The following is a 27,538-nucleotide window of genomic DNA, read 5'->3' as shown; positions in this document are numbered from 1 at the left end:
ACATACTGAACTTCACACAAAGCGGTTCCCTCATATGTATTTAAACATTCATCAGATAGTGCAACTTGAAAACATACCATCACAACACAGATTAGCTCCTCGCATTCATCTAATGTCTTCACTTTATACCTTGGCACACAGAACAGGAATTTTGATTCATATTTAAAAAAACAAAAACAAAAAGTTCCACACCCTGGGGGAAAAGCAAACTGGCTGATTCTTCCCCGCAATAATATATAATAATGCTTCCTTCTTTATTCAGTTAACAATCAAACAGACCATTCTGACCTCATTTGTCTACAAAGTCTCCCTTTAGAATTAAGTAAACCAAATACCTCTGTGGGTCACATCTCCTGTCTTCAGAGCATCCCTCTCTGTGTCCCCCCCCCCACACACACACACCCCTTCAACACTGCTCCTGGTCACACCGCAAGGAAGTCTGTGTTGTCGCAGCAGTCTCATTTGCATGCAATTCCCCTGAAAGGATTCAGAAACAAAGACCACGTTTGCACATTTGGTTTTACTGAGTTGTACCACCACGGAGCACTGGACGGGGCTGCGCAGGAGGGGCCCGGGCAGCCTCTTCCGGCCTTGGTCTTCCCTCCTGGTTCAAGTGCACGCTGGAGGGGGTGGGGGTCAGACCAGGTTCCCGGGCTTCCTGTCCTTGCCCTTGACCGGCACTAGCGTGCCGTCCGAACCGTTCTGCGGCAGCGGCGCCCGGCTGCCCCTGTGCGAGTGGCTGTGCTGGAAGAAGGCGGCTCCGGGGTAGTGGCCCATTACCTCGCTGTAGGTGGGGGGCGGCCCCTCCATCCTCCCGTGGCTGCTGCAGGTGGCGGCGCTGATGCCCGAGTGGCTGCTGGGCGGGCACGGGCCCCCGCTGTACACCGACACGTCGATCAGGTCGCTGTCGAAGACGGTTCGGTTGGGCGGCGCGCGCACCGACTCGCGGTTGAGCTCCATCTGCTGCTCGGGGTCGCGGAGCTGCAGCGTGCAGGGGCCCTGGTAGGGGGGCGGCTCCTCGCCGTCCGACAGGGAGATGGTCGGGGGCAGGTCGATCTCGTGCTGCACATAGGGGTAGGTGGGCTGGAAGCGGCTGAACCGGTCCCTCTGGATGAACGGGGGCGCCGCGCACCGGTCCCGGGTTCGAGGGGCGAACATGATCTGCGGGGGGGAGATCGGCGAGGCGGGGTTGAGGGCTGGCTGGGCGGGGCCGGGGGGAAGGCACAGCCGGGCTCGCCTGCCACCGGCTAGGGCCACCCCTGCCCGGCTCCGGCTAGCCAGTCCGCCTGCATCGCCCACCCTTTCCCTGGTACCCAATGGCTTACCCCCCCCCCCCCCCGCTCAAGGAGCCCCAAAGGGATCTGGTCGGGATGAACCCTGGGGAAGTGGAGTCCGGAGCAAGTTGAGGATGGATGGGGTGACAAATGGTGCAGTCTTCGCGTGGGTGGCTTTATGGATAAGGAGGAGGGCCGGGCCTAGGTCCGGGCCACCTGGGGCCAGCAGACCGGGAGGGGCTCTGCGTTTGACTGCAGTTCAGAAAAGCAATGTTTTCTTTGGGATTCCTATGGTGATTTCTAGTCAGGGATGTGAAAAAATGCACTGTATTCCAAAGTAAATATGACTTTAGACTTTTCATCCTCAGATGAATCCAGATGGTGAACTTCTTATCAAAAAAAAAAGCCCCTTAATTCCACCGTTTTCTCCTGGGAGGTGGGGGAAATGTATGAGTGTGCCTGTGTGTACTTGTAATTACTACACACACACACACACACACACACACACAGCCACTGACTTAGTTCACAGCCTCTTTTTGTTGTTTTTGTTGTTGTTGTTGTCAGTCCTGGGGTTTGAACTCAGGGCCTGAGCACTGTCCTTGGGCTTTTTCCTCGAGGCTGGCAATCTGCCACTTGAGCCACAGTACCATTCTGGCTTTTTCTGTGCATGTGGTACCAAGAAATGGGACCTGGGTCTTCATGCATGCTAGGCAAGCACTCTACCACTAGGCCAAACCCCAGCCCCTTACAGCCTGTTTTTAACTTAAAGTTAAAAGCCTGGAGATGCCCTTTAATATGTATAAATTGTGCTCAGATTCACCACGCCCAGTTATTAGTGAAGATAAAGAATTTTCAGGCTTTTTTTTTTTCTGTAAGAACCTTTAGGCTTGATAAATAATCCCTGAAAGATGTGAGCCAAAGTAACTGGCAATGCCTTCATCCCAAAGGTTATCTCTAACCTAACTATGGCGGTGGCTTCTCTCTCCTGCCCCAGACTTACCTCTGAGACCCCAGGCCGAGGCACAGAGCTGTCAGAAGGCCACAGGCACCCTTCCTGGAGGTGGGGAAGGGACAAGAAACAACAACAACAAAAATGTTCACTTCATTGAATAGTAGCCCCCACAAACCTGAACCATGGTTTTCGGAAACAATTATCTCAATCCTCTTTTAATGGTGATTGACAGGTCTAAAAAACCAAAAAGCAACCAGTCACTTTGCCAACCTCATATCTAAATGGAAGTTTATGACCCACAGGGAAAATTGGGAAGCTAGGTTCTAGAGTTAAAGTCAAATATTGTTCAGCAAGGATGAGAGTATGCTTCAAGGTGATCATCAAATTGTATTTGGTCGCTGCCTCGACTTGGGGAGTCCCAGAGTCAAGTAAGCTCCGAGGAAGAGGTATTTGCATGAAGCTGTGACATGAGGTTTGTCCAGGCTGATACAGGCTCCATCACTACTCACCTGCCTTGCCTGATATCTAATTATTTAGTATCCCTTATCAAAAACATTTGGCCAAACTGAAGAGGTGACAAGTCAACAACAGGCACTACTAAGTCATGTCTAAAATCACCAACTTGTTTACAAAGCCTTTCAACATGCTATCTCTTTTACCCCCAAATTATTGGCTGTCTGCAAGAGGCTACTGAGCTATTTTAGCTACAGTTGTTACTGTAACAAAGGCAGTAAGCTGTGTGAGGGTAGGCTGGGGAGGCGAAGCTTGTATTTTTGGATTTCCAGGAATATGTATATTCGACCTTTAAGAATCACTGAGCCGTCAGAGGCCCCAAAGTACCCCTAAGTTTAGACATCTCCCATAAACCACCCTGCTCCTCAGATGCAAGGCCACCCTGTTCTTTTCCGTAGCCAGCATTCTAATATAAACACACCACTTCACTGCTAAACAGGGTGTTTGTCCAATACAGCAACCCGTTTCTAGGATACTTGCAAGACATCATGGAATCTGCCGCAAAAATATAAATGGACCCAGCTGTGTTTAGAGGAAGTGTGGGCTTAAGGGTCTGACTATAAAGTTACGTAGTGAACCGGTTCAGTTCGGGCACGCCGACAGGTGAAGGACCAAAGCTGAATCCAATGATTTAACCAAGTGGCTGCTGCTTCCCCTGAAAGCTCCTCCTCATCCTCCATCCAAGCGACCAGCTGTCCCCTCAGACGCCAACAATGATCAGTGACCCCCTGAAAGCAGCCCAACCAAGTCCTACTCGAGGACTTCAAGGTTTTTGTGGCTACCTTGTCATCCTGCCATCAGCCCCTGTCATCACTCCCCCCAGACTCTTCTTCAGAGAGCCCAGAGTCTGGCTCTAATGGGTCAACAGCATGAGCAACCCAGAAATAAGGGTTCATATGGTCTGAAAACGGCAACCATCAATGACTAGTCCCACGGTCAAAATGCCTGGGGAAGCTATATACTTCTACCATATGGACACGCCAACATGTCATGCTTTCCACGGCCCTGTTTGGTAAATTCCGGTGCCACTGCTGTCTCATGTCACATCTCCTGGGTCTTGCCTCCGTGGAGGGCTTGATCTGCCTTCTGGTGCCATGACAGAGTCCTCCAGCCCTCCCCATCCACCTGGCCCAGCTCACTTCCAGACCAGAGCCCCAGCCTCTGCACTTCACAGGTCCCTGCCCTTTTCTTCCCCAAGAGCCCTGGTACTTGGCCCCTACCTCCGTGTGCCCACCACTAATAAGTTAGAGGGGGGGGCTGGCTGGGCCTATAGAGCTACAGAGAGGCGGAGCCACTTCTCTCCAGGAAAATGGGGAGCCCAAACAACAGTGGTTGAGGACGTCAACTTAGCATATTCATCAGACTTGCTCCAACCTTCAGTGTGGCTTAAAAAGCACAACAGTCCACACCCATACTCCCTGGTGACACACACAACAGCCCTGACAGGGGAGAGGGGCTATAAGGAGGTCTGGTTCCCCTGTTGGGAGTGGATTGTGCTTGGGTTGCTCCAGGCCTCACACTGGGTGCTTGATACATGGTAATCCAGGGCAAATTCAACTTGCGCAGTAAGCAACCCAATTCATTCCTTAGTATGGAACCTTGCTTGGGAGGTGAACCACGGCGGGCACTGTTCCTGCATGGCACAGCTGGCTATTCAGCTGTTGGGATAGGCCCAGGCCACTGGACAGGTACAGCATTTCTCATGGTACTGTCAGTAGCTGTTCTCACCATGTCCTACAGACAGTTCCTGCAATCCCCAAAGGGGTCCAGGAGGATGCTCAGCAGATACTGTCATGACCAAGCTGAGCCCTGGCCTTTTCGACCAGGGTGTGTGTGTGTGTGTGTCCCATGCAATGCCATCTGTTGCTGCTATAGCAAATAAGACCACATTGTATGCTATACATTTTGCTAGCTTGAGTCAAAATAAGTAAGTGTCATATACTGAGGTCACCAAAGCCTGCAAGGAAACCCTTGAGCAAGTGGAGGGGGCAGCATGAGGGAAGAGGAATTCAGGTCACTCCTGTTTGGGGATCTCACTGCACATTTGCCCACAGATAACCCTGTAATTCCCTCAACTTCCACTGGCTTTTATTTTTTGCAGAAATAATATAGCAGCGAATTTTTTTTTAAATCTCCAAATGGTAGAAATACATCCAGAATTCAATCACTCAAAGTCTTAGACTTTGTTGCAGTGGTTGTTTCTGTGAGTTCACTTTTGTTTTTTCAATATAGGTTATAACTATGCCGTCCAGGCTGGCCCAGAACTCGGGATCCTTCTGCCTCAACTTGCGTAGTGTTGCAATTAGTGTTCCTAGAACAGTTTTCACAAATGCTATTCCAGTGTTTGCTGAGCAGTGTTGCAGAGATTAAGATTGCATAGTTGTATCATAGCTTCTATGTTGTCTTCTCAACTTTATATACTGTGCCTGCATGCTTCCCTCAACCACTACCATTTATTTATTTATTGACAAATAAAAGGTAATATCCATCATTACTATCCCAGTAAATGTCATTAATAATTCACTGAAGGTGAGCCTTTGGGGGTCATAAGGGTTAGGTCTTCATATAAAAGCAGCCAGAGAGCTAGCAAGTTTTCCTTCTACCACGGAACATACACGGGAGGTTCATCACCCACAGCCCTGAATGGAGCTCTGACTTCCAGCCTACAGAACTGTGAAAAGTATTTTTTTATGTCAATCACGATAAAGTATTTTGTTACAGCAGTCAAACTAAAAGAGGATTTTATAATTTTACTTCTCATATTTATCTCATATTTACATGTTTTTCCCCAATTTTCAGATAAGGGTCAGTGGATAGCTAAATTCACCCCAATCTTTTTTTTTTTTTTTTTTTTGCCAGTCCTGGGGCTTGAACTCAGGACCTGGGCAATGTCCTTGAGCTTTCTCAAGGCTAGGACTCTACCACTTGAGCCACAGCACCACTTCTGGCCTTTTCTGCGTATGTGATACTGGGGAATCAAATTCAGGGCTCCATTCATGCTAGACAAGCACTCTACCACTAGGACACACTAGGTGAATATTTTTGTCTTTCCTTTTTGTTTTTTCTGCCAGTCTTGGGGCTTGAACTCAGGGCATGAGCACTGTCCTTGGATTTTCTCAAGGCTAGTGCTCTACCACTTGAGCCACAGCACCACTTCCAGCTTTTTTCTTTGTACGTGGTACCAAGGAATCGAACCCAGGTCTTCGTGCATACTAGACAAGCATCTACCACTGGGCCAAACTCCTGGCCCCTGTCTTTCCTTTTGACTGTGCTTTTCTGATAGTGTAGTCTTGGTACCCTCACTAAAAATCCCTTGACCTGTGAGGGATTATTTGTGAGCTATCGTTTGTGCCAGTACTTGCTGTTTTGATTACTATTAACTTTGTAATGTCTTAAAATCAGGAATCTTCCAACTCTGTTATTCCTTTTGGAAATTATTTATGCTATTTAACATCTTAACAATATTAGGATGTCTAAATTAAGATCCCATCGATGAGTATGTAATGTCCTTCCATTCCGTTGTGTCTTCTTTCATTTCTCAGTAACATTTTATAATTTTCAGTGCCTAAATCTTTCACTTCCTCCATCACTTTCATTTCTAAGCATTTTATTCTTGTTGAAGCTATTATTAATGGAAATATAACTGGAAGTATTTCTTAATTTCTTTATAAGAGCATTGTTAATGTACATAGATGCAAGATTTCTGCCTGCTGATTTTGTATCCTGCTATTTTGTTGAATTCATTCACTAGTTCTTACAAGTTTCAGTTTTAGTGGAATCTTCAAAATTTTCTACATCTAGAGTGTGTCATCTGCTAACAGGTAAAATTTTTTTGCCAGTCCTGGGGCTTGAACTCAGGGCCTGAGCACTGTGGTTGGGCTTTCTCAAGGCTAGTGCTCTACCACTTGAGCCACAGCACCACTTCTGGCTTTTTCTACTATATGTGGTATCAGGGACTCAAACCCAGGGCTTCATACATGTTAGTCAAGCACTCTACCACTAGGCCACACTCCCAGCCCCATAAAATTTCCTTCCATTCTTTTTAACTGGAATGCACTTTATTTCTTTTGCCTAATTGCTCTGTTTAGAACTTTCAATAAATACTATGTTAAATAAAATTGGCGAAATCAGGTATCCTTGACTTGTTAACTTAGATGAAAGGCTTTTAGAACTTTACTATTTTTTTTGTGGTGTTAACTATGTGCTTTCATAAACAGACTTCGTAGTTTCCTCAAGTCCTGTTTGGTTCTGTTGAGTATTTTTATCATGAAAAGATGATGAAGCTTGCTAATGCTTTCTTTGTATCAATTGAAACGGTCTTATAAATCATTTTTCTCTTTCATTCTGTTAATGTGGTGAATTATATTGTTCCATTTCCCCTGTTCAACTATCTGCATAAATCCTTGCATAAATTCCATTTAGTCATGGTATATCATTCTCTTGCTGAGTTCAGTTTACTAAAAGTTCATTGCTAGCATTTTGGAAATTGCCAGTATTCTGTCGATTTGTTTTTTTTTTTAACTACATAAGGATACTGGTTGTGGTTTTCTTTTTCTTTTTCTTTATTCAAAAAGGCTGGCTTTGGAAGTGGGAATTCTGCCTATAGAATAGTTAGTTATGCAAGGCTCCTTTTCCATCTTCAGTCTTTGCAGAGACAATCAGATGGATTTGTGTTGGTTCTTTACATGGTTGATAGGATTTGCTCTGAAGCCATTAAGTCTATGGTTTTCTGTGCTGGAGACATATTTTTCTTTGGATGTTACCAGGGCTTGAATTCAGGCCTCATGCTGTCACTTGTCTTATTTTTTTATAGGCACTCCATCACTTAAGCCACACATTCAATCCAGCTTTCTATTGGTTATTCTGGAGATGAAGTCTTTTTTTTTTTCTGCCAGTCCTGGGCTTGTGCTCAAGGCTAGAGCTCTACCACTTGAGCCTCAGCACGACTTGCAGCTTTTTTCTAAGTATGTGCAACCGAGGAGTTGAACCTGGATCTTTGTGCACGCTAGGCAAGCACTCTACCACTAGACCAAACACCCTGTCCCTGGAGATGTAGTCTTATAGATTTCTCTGCCCAGTGTGGTTTCAAACCACAATCCTCCAGATCTTGGCCTTCTAGGTAGTAGTTAGGATTCCAGGTATGAGCCAACCATGCCTGGCGTTGTTAGGAGACTCTTGATCATTTGTTAAAAATCTATCCAGGTTTTCTCTTTCTCCATGAATCTGTTTTAGTGGAATGTTTTTAAATCTGTCATTCTAATTTGCTGGTGTAGAATTATTCATAGTCCTTTCATAAAATGTTTTTATTTCTATATCTCTTGGATAATTTTTCACACAAACAATAGAAAGCTTTCTATTGAAAGAGATTTAGTCCACAACTCTAACTTATTGGGGATTTCCCTGTAACTATGACCTGGAGTCTACTCTCTTCCATCTCTGTGCCCTGTGAGACGTAAGTGTCTTCCACACTGTCAAATTCTTTAGGACTATGCTTTCAGCCAGAACTCTCTACTGTATAAAGGATTATAGGACATTTCAGATTCACGGACTGGAATCCAAGAGAACACTTACTACAGTATTTTTCAAACTGTTTTTTCAACTTCTTAGCTAGAAAATCAATTTGGGTAGGTTACATCTAGCTTCAAAAATTATACAGAACAGAAATGACCTAGGCATATTGTCTGGAAGTTTGCCTTATGGAATTTCTGCTCTCGTTGTATATAAGAGGACTATACGTGGGGTCTAAATGGGTTCTTAGTGTTCTACATAATCACAGTTTGAAGGCTCTTGGCCTAAGCCAGTTATTCTCATTATAGACAGGAAGAAACTGAAGCCCAAACAAGGCACGTTACTTACTATAGGCCCTTGTGTGGGTAAAACAAAGCCATTGCTGGATATTCCAACTTCTCTTAAGGGCTCCTCCAGTGAATGGCCTCAGATAATTGCAGATCTGTTTTTCTCCTTGTTTGATGGTGAGAATTTCAACTATACATCTTTAGATATTTAGGCAACACCTAACCCTTCTGATAAAAATCAATTATCTCCTATTTCCTCTCTTTTCCCTCTCTCATTCCTGCTTTTCCATCATCCAAAGGTTCTTACTATTACCGTCCTTTCACTCTAGATGGCAGTAACAGCTTGGATGGAAAGCCAGTCCCACTGCATGGCTTGGTCTGCTCCACAGCATTCCTGCTTTATTCTTCAGTCTTCCTTGGGAATCCACCAACGGGTTCCTTCCTAAGATCCAATATTTCCTTTCTCACTCCTCTCAATCTAGGGCATGTCCCTTCAGAGAAAAGACAAGTCATCCAAGAATGTCTAGTGGGAAGGAATGAAAGAGAATCTTTTCTATTTCTAGAGCAATACAACAGATTAGAGAAGACAAGAAGCTACCCAGTGCCTCTCCTAGTTCCCCCACACACTCCCCCCATTCCCAGGAGCAACTAGGCTTTAAGAAAAGCCAGGAATGAGAAAGAAAGACAACATGGAATGTGAACAAAACTATCAGCCTAGACAGACATGATCGTGCCCTTATCCCAAACACCTCAGTGAATGGAATGAGTGAGCAGACGCTGAGTTACAGAGGTGAATGCTTCATCCAAGGTCACACAGCGGAAAGGGACTCAACTAGCCAGCCCCAGGAAGGTCCCCAATAAGGGCCACACAGAATTCTAGAATTATTATGGGAAAACTTAAAATTTTCAGAGTAAATCACACTAATGAAGTACAACACCAAGTTTACCATTAGATTTTTAATGCATTCTCTCCTTTTTTTTTTTTTTTTTTTTTTGCCAGTCCTGGGCTTGAGCTCAGGACCTGAGCACTGTCCTTGGACTTTCTCAAGGCTAGAGCTCTACCACTTGAGCCTCAGCACCACTTCTGGCTTTTTTTCTATGTATGTGGTACCGAGGAATCGAACCCGGGTCTTCATGCATGCTAGGCGAGCACTTTAACCACTAGGCCAAACTCCTGGCCCCATTCTCTCTTTTTTTTTAATGGGTGTGTGTGGGGGGGGTCCAGTACTTAGTACCTAAGATAGCTGACACTTTCACTCATTGGCTGGTACTCTACCAACTGAGCCACACCTCCAAACTCTACTAATGCCTATGTATTTAAAAGTTTCCTATATATTTGCTTATAATATTTCTCATATTTGCTATATATTTCTCATATTTGCTATATTTTTCATATTTGCTATATATATTTGCTTATAATATTTCTCATTCTAATTTAGAATTACTATGTTCTTATTTTTTGTCAAATTATAAACCATTCTCAAATAAGTTATCCTGGGAGCTGAACATGCTCAGAGCATCACTCAAATTTCTTTTACCATCCATTTATACATTTATGGAAACAAGTTTTTTTTTTGTTTTGTTTTTGAGACAGTGTCAGGCTATGGAACATAGGCTGAACTGGAACTCACTTTGTAACTCAGGCTGATCTTGAACTTGAATTTTCCTGCCTTGCCTCTCCCTAGTGCTAGAATTACAGGCACGTATCACCATGTCTAGCAATGGAAGATGTTTTTGTTTTTGTTGTTTGTTTGTTTGTTTGTTTTGCCAGTTCTGGGGCTTAAACTTGGGACCTGGGGACTGTCCTTGGACTTTCTCAAGGCTAGCACTCAACCACTTGAGCCGCAGCACCACTTCCAGCTTTTTCTATGTATGTGGTACCAAAAAACCAAACCCAGGGCTTCATGCATCTAGCCAAGCACTCTACCACAGGGCCACACTGTTGACCCTGTGTTTTGTTTTTTGGGTTGATTTTTTTTTAACAGTGCTGGGAGTCAAGCCTATAGCCTTATGCACACAAGGGTGGCATTCTTACCAATGAACTACGTACTTAGGCATAAGGATCTATTCCGTTTGGGAAGTGAACACATTCATTGTCACCATGGAAATTCTAGTTCAAAGCCCAAGGTTCCTTGTCTATACCTTGCCCCCACAGTCAACATCAGTTTGCTACAGTATTGTCTGACCTTCTCCAACATCAGCTTATGACTCAGGCAATAGTTCTTGTGATTGAGTCTTATCTGGCTTTGCCCCAACATGGTATCAGTTAGCTTTCATAATTCACATTGTTCATGAAACTTAACTCTGAATTCCAATTTTTTCCTCAGGAAAAAAGACTTGCCATCATGAAGAAATCAAAATCAAATAGGAAAAAAAATGCTTTTCTTGCTGGATGCCAGTGGCTCATAGAACCAAAACGTTCAAAGCCAGCCTGAGCAGTTAAATCCATGAAGACTCTTACCTCTAATTAGCCAGCAAAAAGTTGGAAATGGAGACTCAACTGGTAGTACAACAGGCACAAGGAGAAAAAAACCAAGTGAAATCACGAGGCCTTGAGTTCAAGCTCCAGTACCAAACTATTTTCCTTGACATTAAAAAAAAGGTAGTGCGCCAGGAGTTTGGCCTATTGGTAGAGTGATTACCTAAGACCCAGGTTCAAGTCCTTGGTACCACATACATAGAAAAAAGCCAGAAGTAGCTCAGGCCCTGAGTTCAAGCCCTAGGATTGGACAAAGAAAAAAAAGTTATCACTGTCCTGAGCAATGGTGTACTGGGAGGACTGAGTTGCTCACATTGTTTTAAAGACAAACTAGTCTATTAAAGGTCTATCTACTTTTCTTTAGATGGAAGTCTGCTGTACAAGTGAGGCTCCAGCATCTGTACTAAGTTGCCTAGCAACTTGACCTCCTATTTATTACACCTGAAGAGGGTGTGTTAAGGAATCGACTTTCTACTATTTCAAATGGATACACCAAAGAGTGAGGCCTTTTCAAAGACCACCACAGCAGCTCAATTATGTAAACGCCCTCACTTGCTCAGTCAGAGAGACAAACCAGAGAGACAAACCGTGGTTGGATAAGTAGGAAACCAGTGTTGGAAGCTTCTAGGTAGGTGATGACCTGTGCCTGGCTGTGACTTGGCCCTTGACAATGCAGTTTCTGCAGCCAATAAAGTAATGGAGAATCAGTATTGAGCATCATCCACATCAAATATAACGAGTCTCGATGCAGCAGGACTTCCTCACCGCCACCTTTCATCCCAGTAACACTGCAGTATACAGCCTGTGGTGCTCTTAACAGGGCTATGGCAACAGAAGTATCAAGTGTTTCTTTTGTCTGATTCTTATTTTTATTTTTCATTTCGATAAATAGCGTTTTATGTAGTCAGAGGCACACAGGCATTGTACCTTTGTGTGCCTCTCCCACAAATAGCCTCTTTGATTTGTGTGAATGCCCAGTGTTCTGTGTAATTTATCATGTCCCAATGTATTTTAGACCTAGCTTCTACATATGAGAGAAAACATGCACCGTTTGTCTCTCTGAGCTTGGCTTACCTCACTTAGCATGAATTGTTCTTGCTCCATCCATGTCCCTGCAAATGACATAATGTTACTCTTCCTAATGGTTGTGTAAAATCCTGTTGTGTATAGGTAGCACATATGTTTTTTTCGACCTCATCTATTATAGGGCATGTGGACTGCTTTCATAACTTAGCTCTTGTGAACAGTGCAGCAATGAACATGGATGTCAAGTGTACTTATTGTTTTTATAACCTTGCTGAAAGTAGTTTATCTCCATCATTTTTTTTTTTGTTTTGGCCAGTCCTGGGCTTGAGCTCAGGGCCTGAGCACTGTCCTTGGACTTTCTCAAGGCTAGAGCTCTACCACTTGAGCCTCAGCACCACTTCTGGCTTTTTTCTATGTATGTGGTACCGAGGAATCGAACCCGGGTCTTCATGCATGCTAGGCAAGCACTTTAACCACTACGCCAAACTCCCGGCTTATCTCCATCATTTTATAAATGTTTTTTCTATGGGCCGGGAGCATGGCCTACTGATAGAGCGCTTGCCTAGCATGGACAAAGACCAGGGTTCAATTCCTCGGTAACATATATATAGAAAAAGCCAGTAGTGGTGTTGTGGCTCAACTGGTAGTGCTCTAGCCTTGAGAAAGCTTAAGGACAGTGGATCAGGCCCTGAGTTCAAGGCCCAGGACTGGCAAAAAAAAATATTTCTCTAAACACAGTGCAGAGTAGGTAGACATGAGAAAAGGTAGACATCACATGAGGAAGGAGGCTGGTGACTCCCAATTCCCTGGATCCCTCATGTAGGCTTCTCACCACCCACTGCCTGCTTCCGAGCTGCTGCCTGGAGAGGGCCATGGAGGATCACCATTGGTGTCCCAGGGGGGTCCCTCCTCGGGTGAGTTCTGAGTCCCAGCACTTCTCGAGGGATCCTGGTAGCAGGGCTTTGCGGAAGGTGGCCAACCTTCCATCTCAGCCACAGGTTCCACCCACAGGAAGGTAAGGACCACACTAGGGAGATGACTAGACAGCAGGGGCTCCAGGTGACCCTGCCAGGCCAACTGCAATGCCTGCCCTCCTACACTAGCAGGAATGGCCTGTGTTTCCACAGTGACATTCCCAGTCGTGTGCGGGAACCCAGAGGCCCACACGGTCTATTGTGGTAAAGGCAAAGATTTGGATACCCAAAGAACTCCCACTATGCAAAACAGTAAGTGGCAATGCCTTGCCTCCAATACCAAGATGAGGCTACCGCTAGAGGCAATCACAGGTCCCATGTGGCTGCTTTACCAGCCCCTGCCTGAGGGGCGAGGCCAGAATGGAGATCAGAGGGGTCTCATGTGCTGCAGAAGATGTGAAATCTTCAATTTTCTCTTTGTAGTACTGCGAATAGAACCGTTGGCCTCAAACATACTAAGCGTGGCCTCAAACACTCCTCAGCCCTGGAAATTCCAAATTTTATGTGACGCTTCCCAATTTTTAAAAATTGAATCAAATTTTGTCAGAACATGCTGTGGGACAAAGCACACGCATGGGCCGTGTTCCAGGCAGCACGTGTAATGTGCAGGGAGTATAATCTTTGGAGTAGATCTGACCTAAACTGGGCCACTCTGGTTATGTCTGAGGAACAAGGTTCTGCCTCAATGGCGTCTGGGTCCTTTTTTCCACCAGCTAGGGGACAAAAAAATAGTCGACTTCCCTTCTTGTGTCAGGCTTGAGCTCCATTAGGCTCCACGGAGACATCCAGGCACCTGGATTTTGACATCTGATGAATCCCTGTAGTAGTTAGTCTTGAAGAAATGCCTAGTATGATTCCTTTTGTTAAGTTTTTAATTCAAAGCTGCCATTTTATACTAAAAATTAATAACTTGTTCAATAGCCACCACTGTCTCCAGCTCCAAATGAGTAAAAGCCCCTGTCTCTCTCCCAGTCTTCAGTCTTCAGGCTGCCACCTGGCTGCACACTGGGTTGTCTGGACTGGGTGAGCTGCATGCTCTGGGCTGGGCTGCTACTGCCAAGAGGGGCTGCTCAGGTCCCCAGCAGAGCAAGGCAGGCTCAGGGTTAGTCCAGAACACACGGGGCCCATGAAAAGACATCTAGACCGCCTCAGAACTCTGAAGCCATATAATGAAGACTTTGAGAAAAACTCCTATGGCTTCCTTAAGAGACACACCAAGCTCACATCACAGCTCCATCCATTCACAACTGATGTCTATCATTTAAGTGTCTACTTTTGTGTGATTTAAGTAAGGGTTGGTCCTTTCCAGTTTCATATAGAACTGGCTGATTCCATGCAATCCTTGGTGCTTATCACCCCATCCTCAGGCTCCCTTGAACATACACATCTCAGTGGGGGACTGGAGGCTGACTGGCCTTAGGTCACAGTACCCATCACATTATTCCACCGTACATGATGGCAGGAAACCAGGAAAAAGCTAGTTTGAAACAGAAGGGTGCTGGTGGAGCGAGTGAGGGGTGTGTTCCTACCTGGGAGAGCAGCAGAGCCCTGATGCTCTCTGCTGTGCTGCGTACTTGTCCAGGAAGGACACATGAAGGGGTGGGAGAAGCTGCTGGCCCATCACTGTGCTTTCAAAGGACTATCCCTAAGAACCAAGAACAGTCAGGGCTGCTAAGATCCTTGTTTCACTAACCTCAGCCTGCCTTTCCTTTATGGGAGAAGTAGAAAGGGCACTGATGAGAAGGGGCAGCTCACACTGGTGGGCAGCTTCCTCACCCAGTTTGAAACAAGCATGGCTCCTCCTAACACACTGACACATTTGCATGAGACTTGTATAAGGGACCAACAAAATGACCCAAGGTTACTACCTGTGATGCCTTCCCTGTATTGCACAGGCTCAGGGTGGTGATTGGCCAAACCTCCATGATGCCTGCATGGAGCCCACTTGCTGCTAAGGAGCAGCGTGCTATGCCCTGCTGGCCCTTGAGAGGGGCTAGCCTGACACTTAGATGCTGGCTACACTGAGGCTCTTCAGGCAGTTCATAAGGGCTCTGTGAGGAATTAAACCACATTACAGCAATATAAAGTAGACATCTATCCTCAACCTTACCCCCCTGCTGGTAAGCTGGGTAGCTGGGGCCTGACATACTTGATTCCTGGGATACCAGCCCCACTCACCACACTAACTACTCAACCCCAGCTATCTCCTTGGGTTGATACAGGGGACAACCTGGAAGTACAAGTGTCCTGGCCAGGCATGAGGGTGGAGGAAATACACCGTTTCCTGACAGACTAGTGTCTGTGAGATTTATCCTTCAGTAGGATCAAGAGAATGGCAGTGGGACTTCTGCCTCCACCATACAGGCCTGGAGAGAGTGGCCATTTCCTCCTTACCTCACTCCGTAGGCTCTAGCAAATACCAAGATAAACAGGCATCCTGGGTAGAAAGCACTGGGACACTGACCATAAGCCAGGGACCCACAGCAGCCTCTGTCCCTGTGCTATCAGGATGCATGCTCTTCTTTCTGTAGACACCTCAGAGCCAGCCAGGTGAGCTCTATTCATGTCACAGGCATCCTCCTGCATTACAGATGTGCCTGGCTGCTCCATCTTGGCATAATTCACATTTGGGGTCTTTGATTGTCAGGGATGCCCTGTACATGGAGGATGCCCGAACTATCTCCACAGCACTACCATATCCAGTGGTGACAACCTCTCCTCCAAGATCACTGTCAGGTGTCCCCGGGGGAAGTAAAATTACCCCCAGTTGAGAATCCCAGGTATAAAGAAACTAGCTGCACTCCACACATGGGATAAGCCAGTGGACATGTCTCAAAACAATACAGGGTCTTAGGGCTGCCAGAGGCAGGGACAAACAAGGGTTGTTTCTACCTTATTAGCTTTCTTTCACTTTTTGCAACTACAGATTGGGTGAATAGTCTTAGGAAGAAACTGAAATAATTGTAGTGTTGAAATATGCTTTGAATTTTAGGATGCACTGGGCAGATAGAAGGAACCTACAAACTAAGCTATGAGGAAGGGCAGTAGCTCAGGAATTAAAGGCCATGCTGTATGCAGCAGCCTCTCCATATGCCCAGTTCAGTGCCAGACCCAGCTCCCAGGGTACCACTAGATCACAGGATCTAGTCCAGTGATAAGGGCCTTTGTGGACACAGCTCACCAGCTACTGACTGTCTTCCTTTGCTGCTCAGTACACAGCCTGGAAAGCCTCTAAAGCCATTTTATCATCTTGATTTCTTGTGCCTCCTGCCCTGTGGCCCACCAGCTCCTACAGAGGGCGTCTCAGGACTCTACTGCCAAATGATATACAAGAGCCCTTCCAAATGAAAACATGTCAGACGTTTGCTCTCATCCCTTAACCCTGTCTTCATGCTGGGCCTCAGCTGGAAAGAGTGTGACTGTGTCAGGACATACAACAAAGGACAGTGACAGCAAGTGGGGCCAGTGGTACGTGGAGGAATGAGGATGGAACCACCAAGGTAGACACTGCCTCCTTCCCTGGCCTGGTGGACAGGAAGAACAGGAAAGTGACTAGAAAAGCCATGCAGGGATCCATGCAGGGAGCTCAAGCCCCATTGAGAGTTCCAGGGGCTTCTGCCCACTGTTTCTCCAGATACCCCTGCAACAGCTCCAACACACGCTCAGGACAGCCTCCTGAAGTTAGGGGGGAGGGAGTCCCCAAGCAGCTCTGCCCCCAACTTCCATGAAACACAGTTCTGGTGCTCAGCAAACCACATACCCAGAGGACTGAGGACTGAGGACTGCTTCGGGTGCCTGCCGCTCACACTGAGAAGTCACACTTGCCGAAATGCACATCCCCAAGCCTCGGGGAAAGCCCTCAGAACCTCACACTGAAATGAGCTCAGGACATTGGGCTCCAGCATCCCTAGGGTTGATTAGAGAGCAGTGCAGTTGGATTGATGTTTTGACAGGAGAGGAAGACCATTTAGGACAAGAAACCTAAAATATTTATTTATTTATTTATTTTTGCTAGTCGTGGGGCTTGAACTCAGGCCTAAGCACTGTTCTTGGGCTTTTCTCAAGGCTAGTATTCTGTCACTTGAGCATCAGCACCACTTCCAGCTTTTTTTTTTTTATGTATATGGTACCGAGGAATCGAACCCAGATCTTTGTGCATGCTAGGCAAGCACTCTCCTACTAGACCAAACTCCCTGCCAAGAAAATTAAAATAAAAAAAAAAACCAAAGAAGTCTGGAAAATCCTGGCTTGTCTGCTCTCTGAGCTCCCCTCTCAGAATTTTAGGAGCATTTGGTCTTTCAAAACAAACCAGAGCTGTCCTTCTGCAACCATCAACAGATATCAGGGCTTTAGAAAACTGAGCTGTCCAGATGGGTCACCCTGTGGGTACCAGATTGCCTGCGGGTGACAAGCCTGCCACACGGTTGTGTGAGAAAACCAATGGAACCAGCAAACCTGTTCATCCTAAGAGGTGCCCCTCCAAACTAGCCACTGTCCCCTCCCAATGACCCGTTGCCAAACCCTGCCACAGCATGTGATGACACGGATGCACCATTAGCTTGGCACCACCTCCAAGATGTCTCTAGGTGAAGGTTTTTTTTTTTATTGTTGTTGTTGTTTTTTTAACATAACCACCTGCTTTTCAGGAAGCAAAGCCAGGCATGACAGTGTTCTTGCCAAGTGACCCATCATGCTCAGCAAGGAAGGGGTGGAAGTAGTTTTCTGGGTCTATCATGTGCCTTGACTGGTCCCATGGCTGCGTTCAATGGGTGAGAATTCATTGAGATAAACACTGAGGATGCAGGCACGCGTGCCTTTGCCTTGCCCCAGAAGTTCTGAATTTGTGGCAGGGCCACTGGCACTTAGCGCACAGAGTTGGCCAGGCGCACACTCACCGTCTGTAGCCCGTCTTCCTGCCTCCTGCTCTGGCTCTGGCGGTTGATGAAGGACCGTGTGGAGACCTTGTAGTGATTCAGAAGGCAGACGATAACCACGACCATCACCGTGACCACCACCACGATGATGATGACCTGGGCGAACTCCAGCTCCGCTGCGAGGGAAGTGGAAAGCACATCAACCACTGGCTCCTCAGCACAGACTTCTGGACACTACATTTAGTAAAGCCATCAGGGAGCCAAGGCCATCATACACATCGGTCCCCAAAGGACAAAGAGACCGTGGGCCTGTTTTAGAGAAGAAATGAGCAGAAGTACACGGGTGGTGTGTAACTGGGCTGGGAGTCAACTCCAGCTTGTAGGATGGTAAAGCCCGCACTCTGGCTACACAGGACTGGACCTTCTAGCTATGTAAGAAGCATAAGGAGTATTCAGTCCTGGCTGGCCTCGGGGGGAAAACACACGACCCTATCTGAAAAATGACTATGTCCAAAGAGGCTTAGTGGCTCCAGAGAGGTAGCCTGCTCAGCAAGCAGAGTACTGAGTCCAAACTCCAATACCAGGGGGAGAGGGAAGGGAAAGGGAGGGAGGGAGGAAAAGGAAAGTGGGAAAAGGAGAGAAAGGTGAGAGAAAGAGAGAGACAGAGACAGAGAGAGACGGAGAAAGAGGTTAGTATCCTAATATTTCCTTCGAGGCCATGCCTCAGGTGATCTAACTTTTATTAGGTTCTCCTTCTCAAAGGGTCTACTGTCTTCCAAAAAGAATTATTTTAATAAGCACCAAGGGCTAGGCATAAGAGGATGAGGAAACTGAACTTCTCACCCCAGCTACAACCCTAGATACAGTCCTGACCAGCAGAAAAAGTCCCAAGGGAAATATGGCCTCTTAAAATGGTCGATGAGATGATGTCATGAGCAACTCTGGGGATTGGCAGTCTGCATGGGACTCTGTACCCCAGGAGCTGCCATTCCTCTGGACATCTCCTGAGATCTAATGGCTTACAATAAGACCTTTAGTGTTCCTTGACCCCACTTTGGACCCATGAGCTTATCTAAGAACCTGTTTCCTATAGGGAAAAATGGCAAAGAGTGCCATCAAATTTATATACCTCTAAAAGCTCCTCAGCATTTATTACAAAATTTCCTGCCGTGGGCCTCCTGGGCAAGACAGAAACTGCTGATAGTCAGACAGCAAGTTCAACTGTGACCTTAATAACCAAGCACATGGACAAATGGGATGCGATTACTAACCCATAAACACTACCTTCCTGGCTCCTTTTCTTTTACCTGACCTTTCTGGGCCTGAGGTCTCCCAGCTATCTCCCAATCCCAGCCTCTGTTACCATACCATGCCTCCCCACTTCGTCATTTTTGATACCACATAAGATTGTGTCTCTCCAGTGTCTTCTGGTTTTCACGAGGCATGATCATGATCCTGCTATTATTTATTTTATCTTATTTTTCATAGTCCAGTACTGGGTAGTGCCTGGAAGGTAGTTAAGTAGTTCCCATAATAGGAAAAATGACTCAAGAGTGTATCCAGGTCTAGAGAAGGTTCGTGTACCTATGGCCCCAGGAGTGACCTCTGTGAGTCAGCCACTGCTGATACTACAGGGCCCTTTGCTGGCACAGAAGACTCATCTCCAAGGAGCTCCGAGGGTCTCTGCCGGGGGGCAAGTGGATCAGCGCAAACCTTAAAGGAGGCTGGGAGTTCATTCTGTTCAGGCAGTCAGCAAAGCGATGAAGACTGAATCCTATATAATCCTATATAATGTCTACACTTACAAATTCCTTCTTGTTATTTTACAGAGAAATGACAATGAATTCCTGCATTACTGCTCGAGTTGAAATGTGCCCCAGGATTGCCCAGTTTCTCTCAAGAGGCTTCACTGCTTTACAGACATGGAGAGGGACGAAAGCAAGGGCACAGAGAAGGGCCCTGTTCTTATGTGTCAATTTCTTTGTCGTTCTAGGCCATCCTAGATATGGAGGGCAATGCAGATAAATGTTTGTATTTTCATAGTTTTGTGGGCATTTTTATATAATTAAATTTCATCTAAAAGGGTTTTCATAATAAAAAAATAACTTTCTGAAATGTAAACATTATAGATGGAAGAGTATACAGGGTGCAGTCTCTCAAAAGCCCTGCAGCGTCACGGACTCCTCTACCTCAGGCCCTTAGCCTGGGCTTACTTCCTAATTAGTGGAAACACTATGCAAATATATGGTTCTTTTCCCCCTTAGTATATCATAGACGTCTTTAAACAAACATACATACACATAAGCTGACCTTGTTCTCTGTGGCAGCTGTCTATAGCAACATATATTTTCTACCTACTGGCTGCTCATGTAGCTTGTTTTTTAATTTTTATTTATTTTTAGCAATTTTAAAGTAGACACACAATGTGAAAGAGCATGCATGTGAAAAAGCATGCATGCATGTGTTGTGTTAGCAGACATTGGTCCTTGTGCCGGTAGGAAAGACCCGTTAGAAGTAAAATTCCATGTCAAGAGCACTATTATCTTAAAACTTGTGTCTATTGGGCACTTGCCTAATAAATAGATTGCACTAGGTTTGGTCTTTCCAGGAAGAATACGTTTCCCTCACATTCATTACCACTGGACCACGTTTATTTATAATTATGCATTTTAATTTTTAATTTTAATTTATACTAACTACACATCTTGCCAAGTATGGGTGTACACATCTGTAAACCCATCAGTCAAGAGGCTGAAGTAGGAAGATTGACAATTGAGTCCCACACCAGCCTTGGATACACAGTAAGACTTTATCTCAAAAAAATAAAAAATAAAAATAAAAAGATGCACTATGTTTTAATTTGTATTTCTCCAATTTCTGGTAATTTCAGATTTATTTTTACTATGGTAATTTGTATTATCCTTCTTTTATAATCATATTAGTTCATGTTGCTTATTTGTATAGTTTCTCACTTGTTTCTCATGCGTTTATAAGAAGTATTTACGTATTATGTCTACAAATCTTAGTTGTAGGCATTATAATGATTTTAAACTTGGCTGCAAGTTTCTCTATAGATGATATATACATTTTCATGCCATCCATAGACTGTTTTCTCCCTATAGGACTTTTAGGTTCTGAGTTTTCTGGGGAGACTTTCTTCAACATGATGAAAATACTTTTTCTGGTAAGGTTTTATAATTTGCATTTTTATATTTAGATATTTATTCATGTTGTATTTTATTCTTTTGACCTGAGATAGCACAGAATAATCTATACTGTCTGAAAACCATTTATCTAACTAACACATTATTTTAAATTCAAAAGCTGATGAGATAGATATCACTGTGAAAACATACATGCAAAGAAAAAAAAAGGACACAGTAGAATATGCCTGTAATCTTAGCTACTTGAGAGGCAGAGATCAGAAGGATTATACCTTGAGGCCAGCACAGGCAAGAACTTAGCAAGTTTTCTATCTCAACAAATAATTTGCTTGTGGTGAGACATGCCTATAATTCCAGCTACTCAGAAGGCATAGGTAAGTTGTCTGTTGAGGGCTGGCCTGGGCAAAAGCTTCAGGCCTACCTGAAAATTAAACAAGTGTCTGGGTTTGGTGGCTTATTACTATAATCGTACCTACTTGAGAAGAGGAGATTGGGAAGATCTGGTGACACCCCAGTTTATCCAGTAAAAAAATCTAGGTATGATTGCAGTTTGTCATCCCAGCTACAAGGGAAACATACAGTTATATGAAAAGCAGTCCAGGTTAGCTTGGACAACTGTGAGACCCTATCTCAAAAATGAGAGCCAAAGGGTTTGGGATATGGCTGAAACACATTTGACTAGCAAGTCTAAGACTCTGAGTTCAAATACAGTGCTGAAAAAAAAAAAACCCCTCACCAAGGCAGAATGAGGTTACAGTATGCTCAGGTGTTTGTGGACAGCCTCTCTAGGGGGCTGCATGCCAGGCGAACCATGTTCAGTCATTCCCAGAGCTAGCACTCTGGGATAGGGAGGATGATTACCTGATGAGAGCCAGTTCTCCAGCTCTACTCTAGAACTTGGCCAGGGCATGAAAGGGAGATCTTCCTATAGACAAACAAGACCTAAGGGGCGTCCAGGTCTCCGAGGCCACCATCTCAATAAGTGAGATGTAGTTTGCTACAGTTTTATGTCAGGGCCCCTTGCCCCTTGTGGTAGCTCCTGATTCTCAGCAGTGACTACTTCTTGCTTTGAATTCAGGCCAAAAGTGACAATGAGAACAGATCTCTTTTTCATTTAGGTTGGAAGAGCTGGAAAATTTATTTTTAAAAAATGAAAAATATGAAGATTTTACTCTGCTGAGAGCTACAAATATCATCCTGGGAAGAATCCAGTGGATTCTCAAAGAAAAATTGTAGAAATAGTGAGGATTTTGGGGAAAGAACACAAAAGACCTCCAGATCCTTGGGGTTCTGTACTAGGTTAGCCTCTCCCTCACACCCCCACCAGGTCCCTGGTGTAAGCAACTCCTCTCACCACAGCCTGATTTATATGATGGGCTAGGGACTGGGCAATGGTGCGTAGAGCCTGGGAGACACAGAGAGGAGTGGTGCTTGTGCTTTTGTTTGGGCTTATGTTGGGGGTAGGTTAAAAAGGAGAAGCTAAGGAGAGAATGAAGTCTGCTGGCATAAGCCTGCAGAAAAATATTTTTTTTATAACTCACGGGGGTAGTAGTGTTATGAGAAAATAATAAGATGCTTTGGGTTTTCAAAGTTTTCTCTGCCCAGTATGGATCTGAAAATGAACTATGGGTCAGGTTTCCTTGATTCTGAGAGCTACTGACAGCAACAATAAGATGTCAGAAAAGCAGGCCACAGTAACAGAGAATTTAAGGTCAAAATTCATTTTTTTCCTTCCTCTCCCCCTTTGATGCAACTGCAGTTTCTGGTGCTATAGATGAATCACTGCCGTTTAAACACCAGAAATTTTATAAGAAATCCAGAGTTTACAGGAAGGGTATCATAGTGCCTTATTTTATTATTACAAAACAGCAGTGGTGCCAACAGTGACGACAGCATCTCTATTTTTATAAAAACATCTCTAAGAAATTCCAAGCTTCATAGTGGAGAATTACAGGAACAGAATTGTGTGATGTCTGCTGGTCTATTCCCTCATTCAATAGGGAACTGAACTGATTCATACTAGAGGCGTGAGTGTCTGTCCTATTTTTAACAAGCTCTGGGGAAGTATGGTTGTAGCACCTTGGGTTCCTAAGCTAACACTCATTTCTATTTGTGGGGTGGCTAGCACCAGCTTCCACTTGGTCTTTCTTCCATGAATGTATCATTCTCTGCTTCAGTCCTGGTTTCTAAGTGCATTATTCTTCTGAAGTTTCACATATATAATGTGTGGTGGCATTACAGATCCGATAAGGAGTTGGGGAGACAAAGTGTGGGGCTCTCATCTGTCTCCATTCACTTTTGGGAATGTTACCACGCAGACCACATTCCCGTACAATAGCACTGCAGGGCTCGACATGGCTACGAATCCTGCACACAGTCCTGAGCTGTTTACCTCCCACTCTTACCACTGCATCCCCATGCTTGTTGGAACCTGAGAATGCTGAAACCACAGCTTGCCTGCCCCTGAACCTCACCCTCCTGGCAGCCCCTTTTTCCCAGCAAACTGTTAACCACCGGCGACAGCAGCTCTCCCACCCCAGGCATAGCAACAGGCCCAACCAGCACACTGCTAGTCTTGTTTGTTTTCCGCACTGTGAACTCTGTCCGAATTTCCTTCCTGTCCCTGTCTGGTTCAGCCAGAGACAGGCGTGGGGATAAGATGACAGCCTTGGGGGTGTCTTACACTTTATTTATGGCTCCATAACACTTTTAAAGTGCTGAATGTTCCTAAAGGCTGGTAAATTCTTTCCAAAATCTTCCAGAGACCAGGCGGCAGTAGTGGCAGCGAGATGGATGGGGGCAGGAATTGGAATCTGCTTAGACTATAATCGTCTCAGGTTTGCAAAATGTTAGTAGAAAAATATTCTGGGAGTTTTTAATGGTTGAATGAAAATTCACACTCATTAAACACCATGTTTGAAGGGGATATTCAGCCCATGTTATGAGAATGACTTCACAGCTTGAAGTTTAGAGGGCAAAACAATAAGAGCTATGGTTTTACTGATTATATGTTTAAGATTGTATTTTCCTTTGAGGTTGGCTGGATACTCCAATTGACCACACAACAATATTAGAATATCAGGAAGGAAGGAAGGAAGGAAGGAAGGAAGGAAGGAAGGAAGGAAGGAAGGAACAAAGGAAGGAAGGAAAAAAGGAAGGGAGGAATAAAAAAGAATGGAAAAAAGAAAGGAAGGAGAAGGGGAAAAGAAGAAAGAAAAGAGGGAGGGAGGAAGGGAAGGAGAGGAGAGGGTCAGGAAGAGGAGGGAAGAAAGAAAGAAAGAAAGAAAGAAAGAAAGAAAGAAAGAAAGAAAGAAAGAAAGAAAGAAAGAAAGGAAAGAAAGAAAAGAAAGAAAGAGGAAGGGAGGGAGGGAGGGAGGGAGGGAAGGGAGGGAGGGAGGGAAAGAAGGAAGGAAGGAGAAGGAAGGAAGAAACACAGAAAGAAACACAGAAAGAGCTACTGAAGTGGCTCTGTGACTCAAGCGGTAGAGTGCTAGCCTTGAGCTGAAGAGCTCAGGAAAAGCACCCAGGCCCAGAGTTCAAGACTCATAACAGACAACATAAAAGAAAGAGAAGCTACTGTATTCCCAGAGTGGGTGCATCCTGTTGGCTTTCCTTTCCTTTCTAAGCTCCTTTTAGTCCCTCTGGGCTAGGATCAGGACCACTGCAGCACTCCTTACAGCATGTGGATGCCGGGCTGTGCTAGCAGTCTTGTCAGGGCTCTCGTCTGGTCTTCCTCCCCATAGAGGGAGCCTCAGGTAAGATCTCCTTGATCCACAGTGCCCTGGCACAAAGTTGGTGTATGTTAACTCTAAACTGATAAAGAAGCCCTTGACTGATTTGCTTCCACAGTCTCCATATCCAACCATGTCCTATCGATCACTTCAGTGGTGTTGAAATGTTGCCAAGGGTTTCACATTTTGCGCCAATTACCCAACATTCCTACCGAAAAGAGATGTGAACTGTCCACGGTAAAAGGGAGGTCATAGTAGCAATGTTACCTGTTTATATATTCCTATAGTTTGCATAATAACAACAACAATTAGAGATTCAGGTTGAGGGTCAGGTGTGGTCCAGACACAACCAAGTGACTCCTTTGGTGCTGGCTGGCAGGCAATAGAGAGCAATAATGAGATTAACTCAGAAATTCCCAGAATGCAGACTCCTAGAGCTTGTCCAGGGAAGGTAAGGTTGAAGACCCACCCATTTACCCAGCACCATAACTTGTCACCAGGTCCTTTAGAATCTCATCTATTTAGAAAGAAATTTATCTAAATAGGTTCCAATCAAAGATGACTGATGGGATTCTCTGAAAAAACAGCAGAGGAGTTAAGAGCAATTATAAGCCTCTTAAAAGCCTATCCCCCCTGCCATACTGTAAACGGGAGAAAAATACATACCAGAAATAATAATCCCCCTATAGGTTCATTTAAAATCCACCCTCACCCCACCTCCACATGACTAAGTTAAGAAAGTGTCAGAAGAAACGCAGCTTTAAGGCGATGCTTTCCTTGCAGTCAGGAGGGGTGGCTTCAGCGTGCTTCCATCCAGCAGCCAGCCTGTCTGCCTCGTACTTTCTCTGGCTCTGTAGCTTTGGGGAGTCAAGTTCTCTTGCCTGTAGCTGCTGTTCCTACCTTAATCACTTCAGAAACTATTTAGTGAGCCAACCCCATTCCAAGAAATTCATCCTTCTTTAAAATGCTATGTTCACCAATTCAATGACCAAAAATAGAAAAGGACTCACTCCTTGTCACTAAGAGAACTTCTAAAGGGGGAGATTTTAGCCTAATGTATAGAGCAGCTGAAAACCAAAACTCCAAAGCAACAAATCTGTGTATTTACATATGACATCTCCAACAGGAACAAACTAACTACAGACTGAAAAGATGATGAAAAGGATGGAAGCATGTTCCTAAAAAGTCCAATCCTGAAAGCAGTGAGCAGTACAGGGCTCTGCGACCAGACAAACGTCTTCAGAAGGACTTTTCCTCTCCTTAACTCTGTCTTCAAAACAAGCAGAGGGAGAAGCAACCACCAGCCCCAAAGAGCATGCACCACCCACAGCTGGCCTTTGGTAGATGTACCTTTTTTAAAGAAGAGGTCTTTAAACTGAGCCTCCTTCAGTGTGCTGTTGTTCAGCTGGTCACTGGACATAATCGAGTCCTTAGGAAGAAGGGTCCAATTGTGACACAGCCCTACCTCCACCCCAGTTCAAACCATCCTTTCAGCTTCAGGCAATCTCCTTTCCAGCAGCTCAGAGCTACAGTTATAGCCAGCGTGGGGTGTGGGAGAGCAAGTGAGAGTGGGGTGTGTGTACGTGTATCTCTCTCTCTCTCTCTCTCTCTCTCTCTCTCTCTCTCTCTCTCTCTCTCTCTCTCTCTCTCTCTCTCTCTCTCTCTCTCTCTCCTCTATCAGTGGGGCCCAATCCAGGTGCTAGACTCAAATGCTGTGGCTGCGACCGCAGACTGTGGCTACCAATTATCAACTGCCACCAACAGAAATCAAGAGCTCTGCAGCAGGAAGCCAGCAGTGGCAGAGTAAGTCCATTCCTGAGACCAGCTGAACACCCACAACTGTTCACAGCAACATCTATCAATGAGTATCTGCATTTCTGTTTGGCTTCATATCTGAATATACATGATACACACACACACACACACACAAGCAGAATGCACACAGTTATCTTGTTCTATTATATTCAGTAATCTTTTAAACAAGCAACTCTCAAATCAGACAAGGCAGAAAGAGGGAAACTTGCAAATCTTAACACTTATTTCCCTCATCTCTGCTGGAAGCTTTCAGAGTTGAAAAAAAAATGGAGAGAGTGCTTACCCCCTCTCCTGTAGATGCAAATCACAGGGCACAGTGCAGCTTGGAGCATCTATCACCTTCGCCACTCTGGGAGCCAGGCAGCAGGCTGTCCTGAATCCTCCTTTCCCCCAAAGTACCTAACTGGTGACAGCAGCTCTCTACAGCTCTCACAGTTCTGGGGATTGGCACTATTATAACCACGCCAAGAACACTCAGAGTCAGTCTCCCTCTCTCTCTCTCTCTCTCTCTCTCTCTCTCTCTCTCTCTCTCTCTCTCTCTCTCTCTCTCTCTCTCTCTCTCACAAACACACACACACACACACACAATTTCTCACTATTAGTAGGACCAATACACAACAGACTCCTCAAAGTCAGTACTCTTACCATGCAGTTTCACTTAAAGAGGTCTGAAATTAGAGGGGAAATATCCCAGGGAAGAGGCAATTAGAACATGAAAGCACTGCTTGCTCAAGAGGGCACTGCCTCCTGGTTCACGTTATGCAAGCACAGTCTTTTCCCCTTGAGGACTAAACAGTTTGTTCCGTATGCAGACAAAATATCTCTCAAGCATCCTGATGCCCCAAGGCTGTGTGAAGAGACTTCAGGGAAGGCTATGGGTCTGCCACAGTTTCCAGGGGGAGAAAAAAATACCAGTCAGCCATGGTGAAAAGGCAACATGC

The 27,538-nt window shown here is 45.2% G+C and overlaps 1 protein-coding gene across 5 annotated transcripts in view; it reads right to left on the bottom strand.

Annotated features, from left to right (window-relative positions):
- Positions 1-407: 407 nt before the first annotated feature.
- The window catches only part of Ldlrad4 (low density lipoprotein receptor class A domain containing 4), a 379,847-nt gene continuing 352,716 nt past the window's right edge, over positions 408-27,538 (bottom strand). For 3 of the 5 annotated variants that reach the window (XM_090353458.1, XM_090353455.1, XM_090353456.1), the window contains exons 4-6: positions 17,909-18,063; positions 2,275-2,328; positions 408-1,161 (exon numbers count right to left, since the gene is read on the bottom strand). In XM_090353458.1, the coding sequence (XP_090209584.1) occupies positions 637-1,161; positions 2,275-2,328; positions 17,909-18,013 (684 nt within the window). In that variant the 5' untranslated portion in view covers positions 18,014-18,063 and the 3' untranslated portion in view covers positions 408-636. Of the gene's footprint in view, positions 1,162-2,274; positions 2,329-17,908; positions 18,064-26,132; positions 26,226-27,242; positions 27,256-27,538 lie in introns of those variants that run through there. The other 2 variants (XM_090353457.1, XM_090353459.1) reach the window with 2 other exon arrangements.

The sequence above is a fragment of the Megascapheus bottae genome, chromosome 19 (genome assembly GCF_031878675.1).
Source record: "Megascapheus bottae isolate mThoBot1 chromosome 19, mThoBot2.hap1, whole genome shotgun sequence".
Lineage (NCBI taxonomy): Eukaryota > Metazoa > Chordata > Mammalia > Rodentia > Geomyidae > Megascapheus > Megascapheus bottae.
The sequence above is the reverse complement of the archived record's forward strand: the minus strand, read 5'-3'. Positions and strand labels throughout refer to the sequence as shown.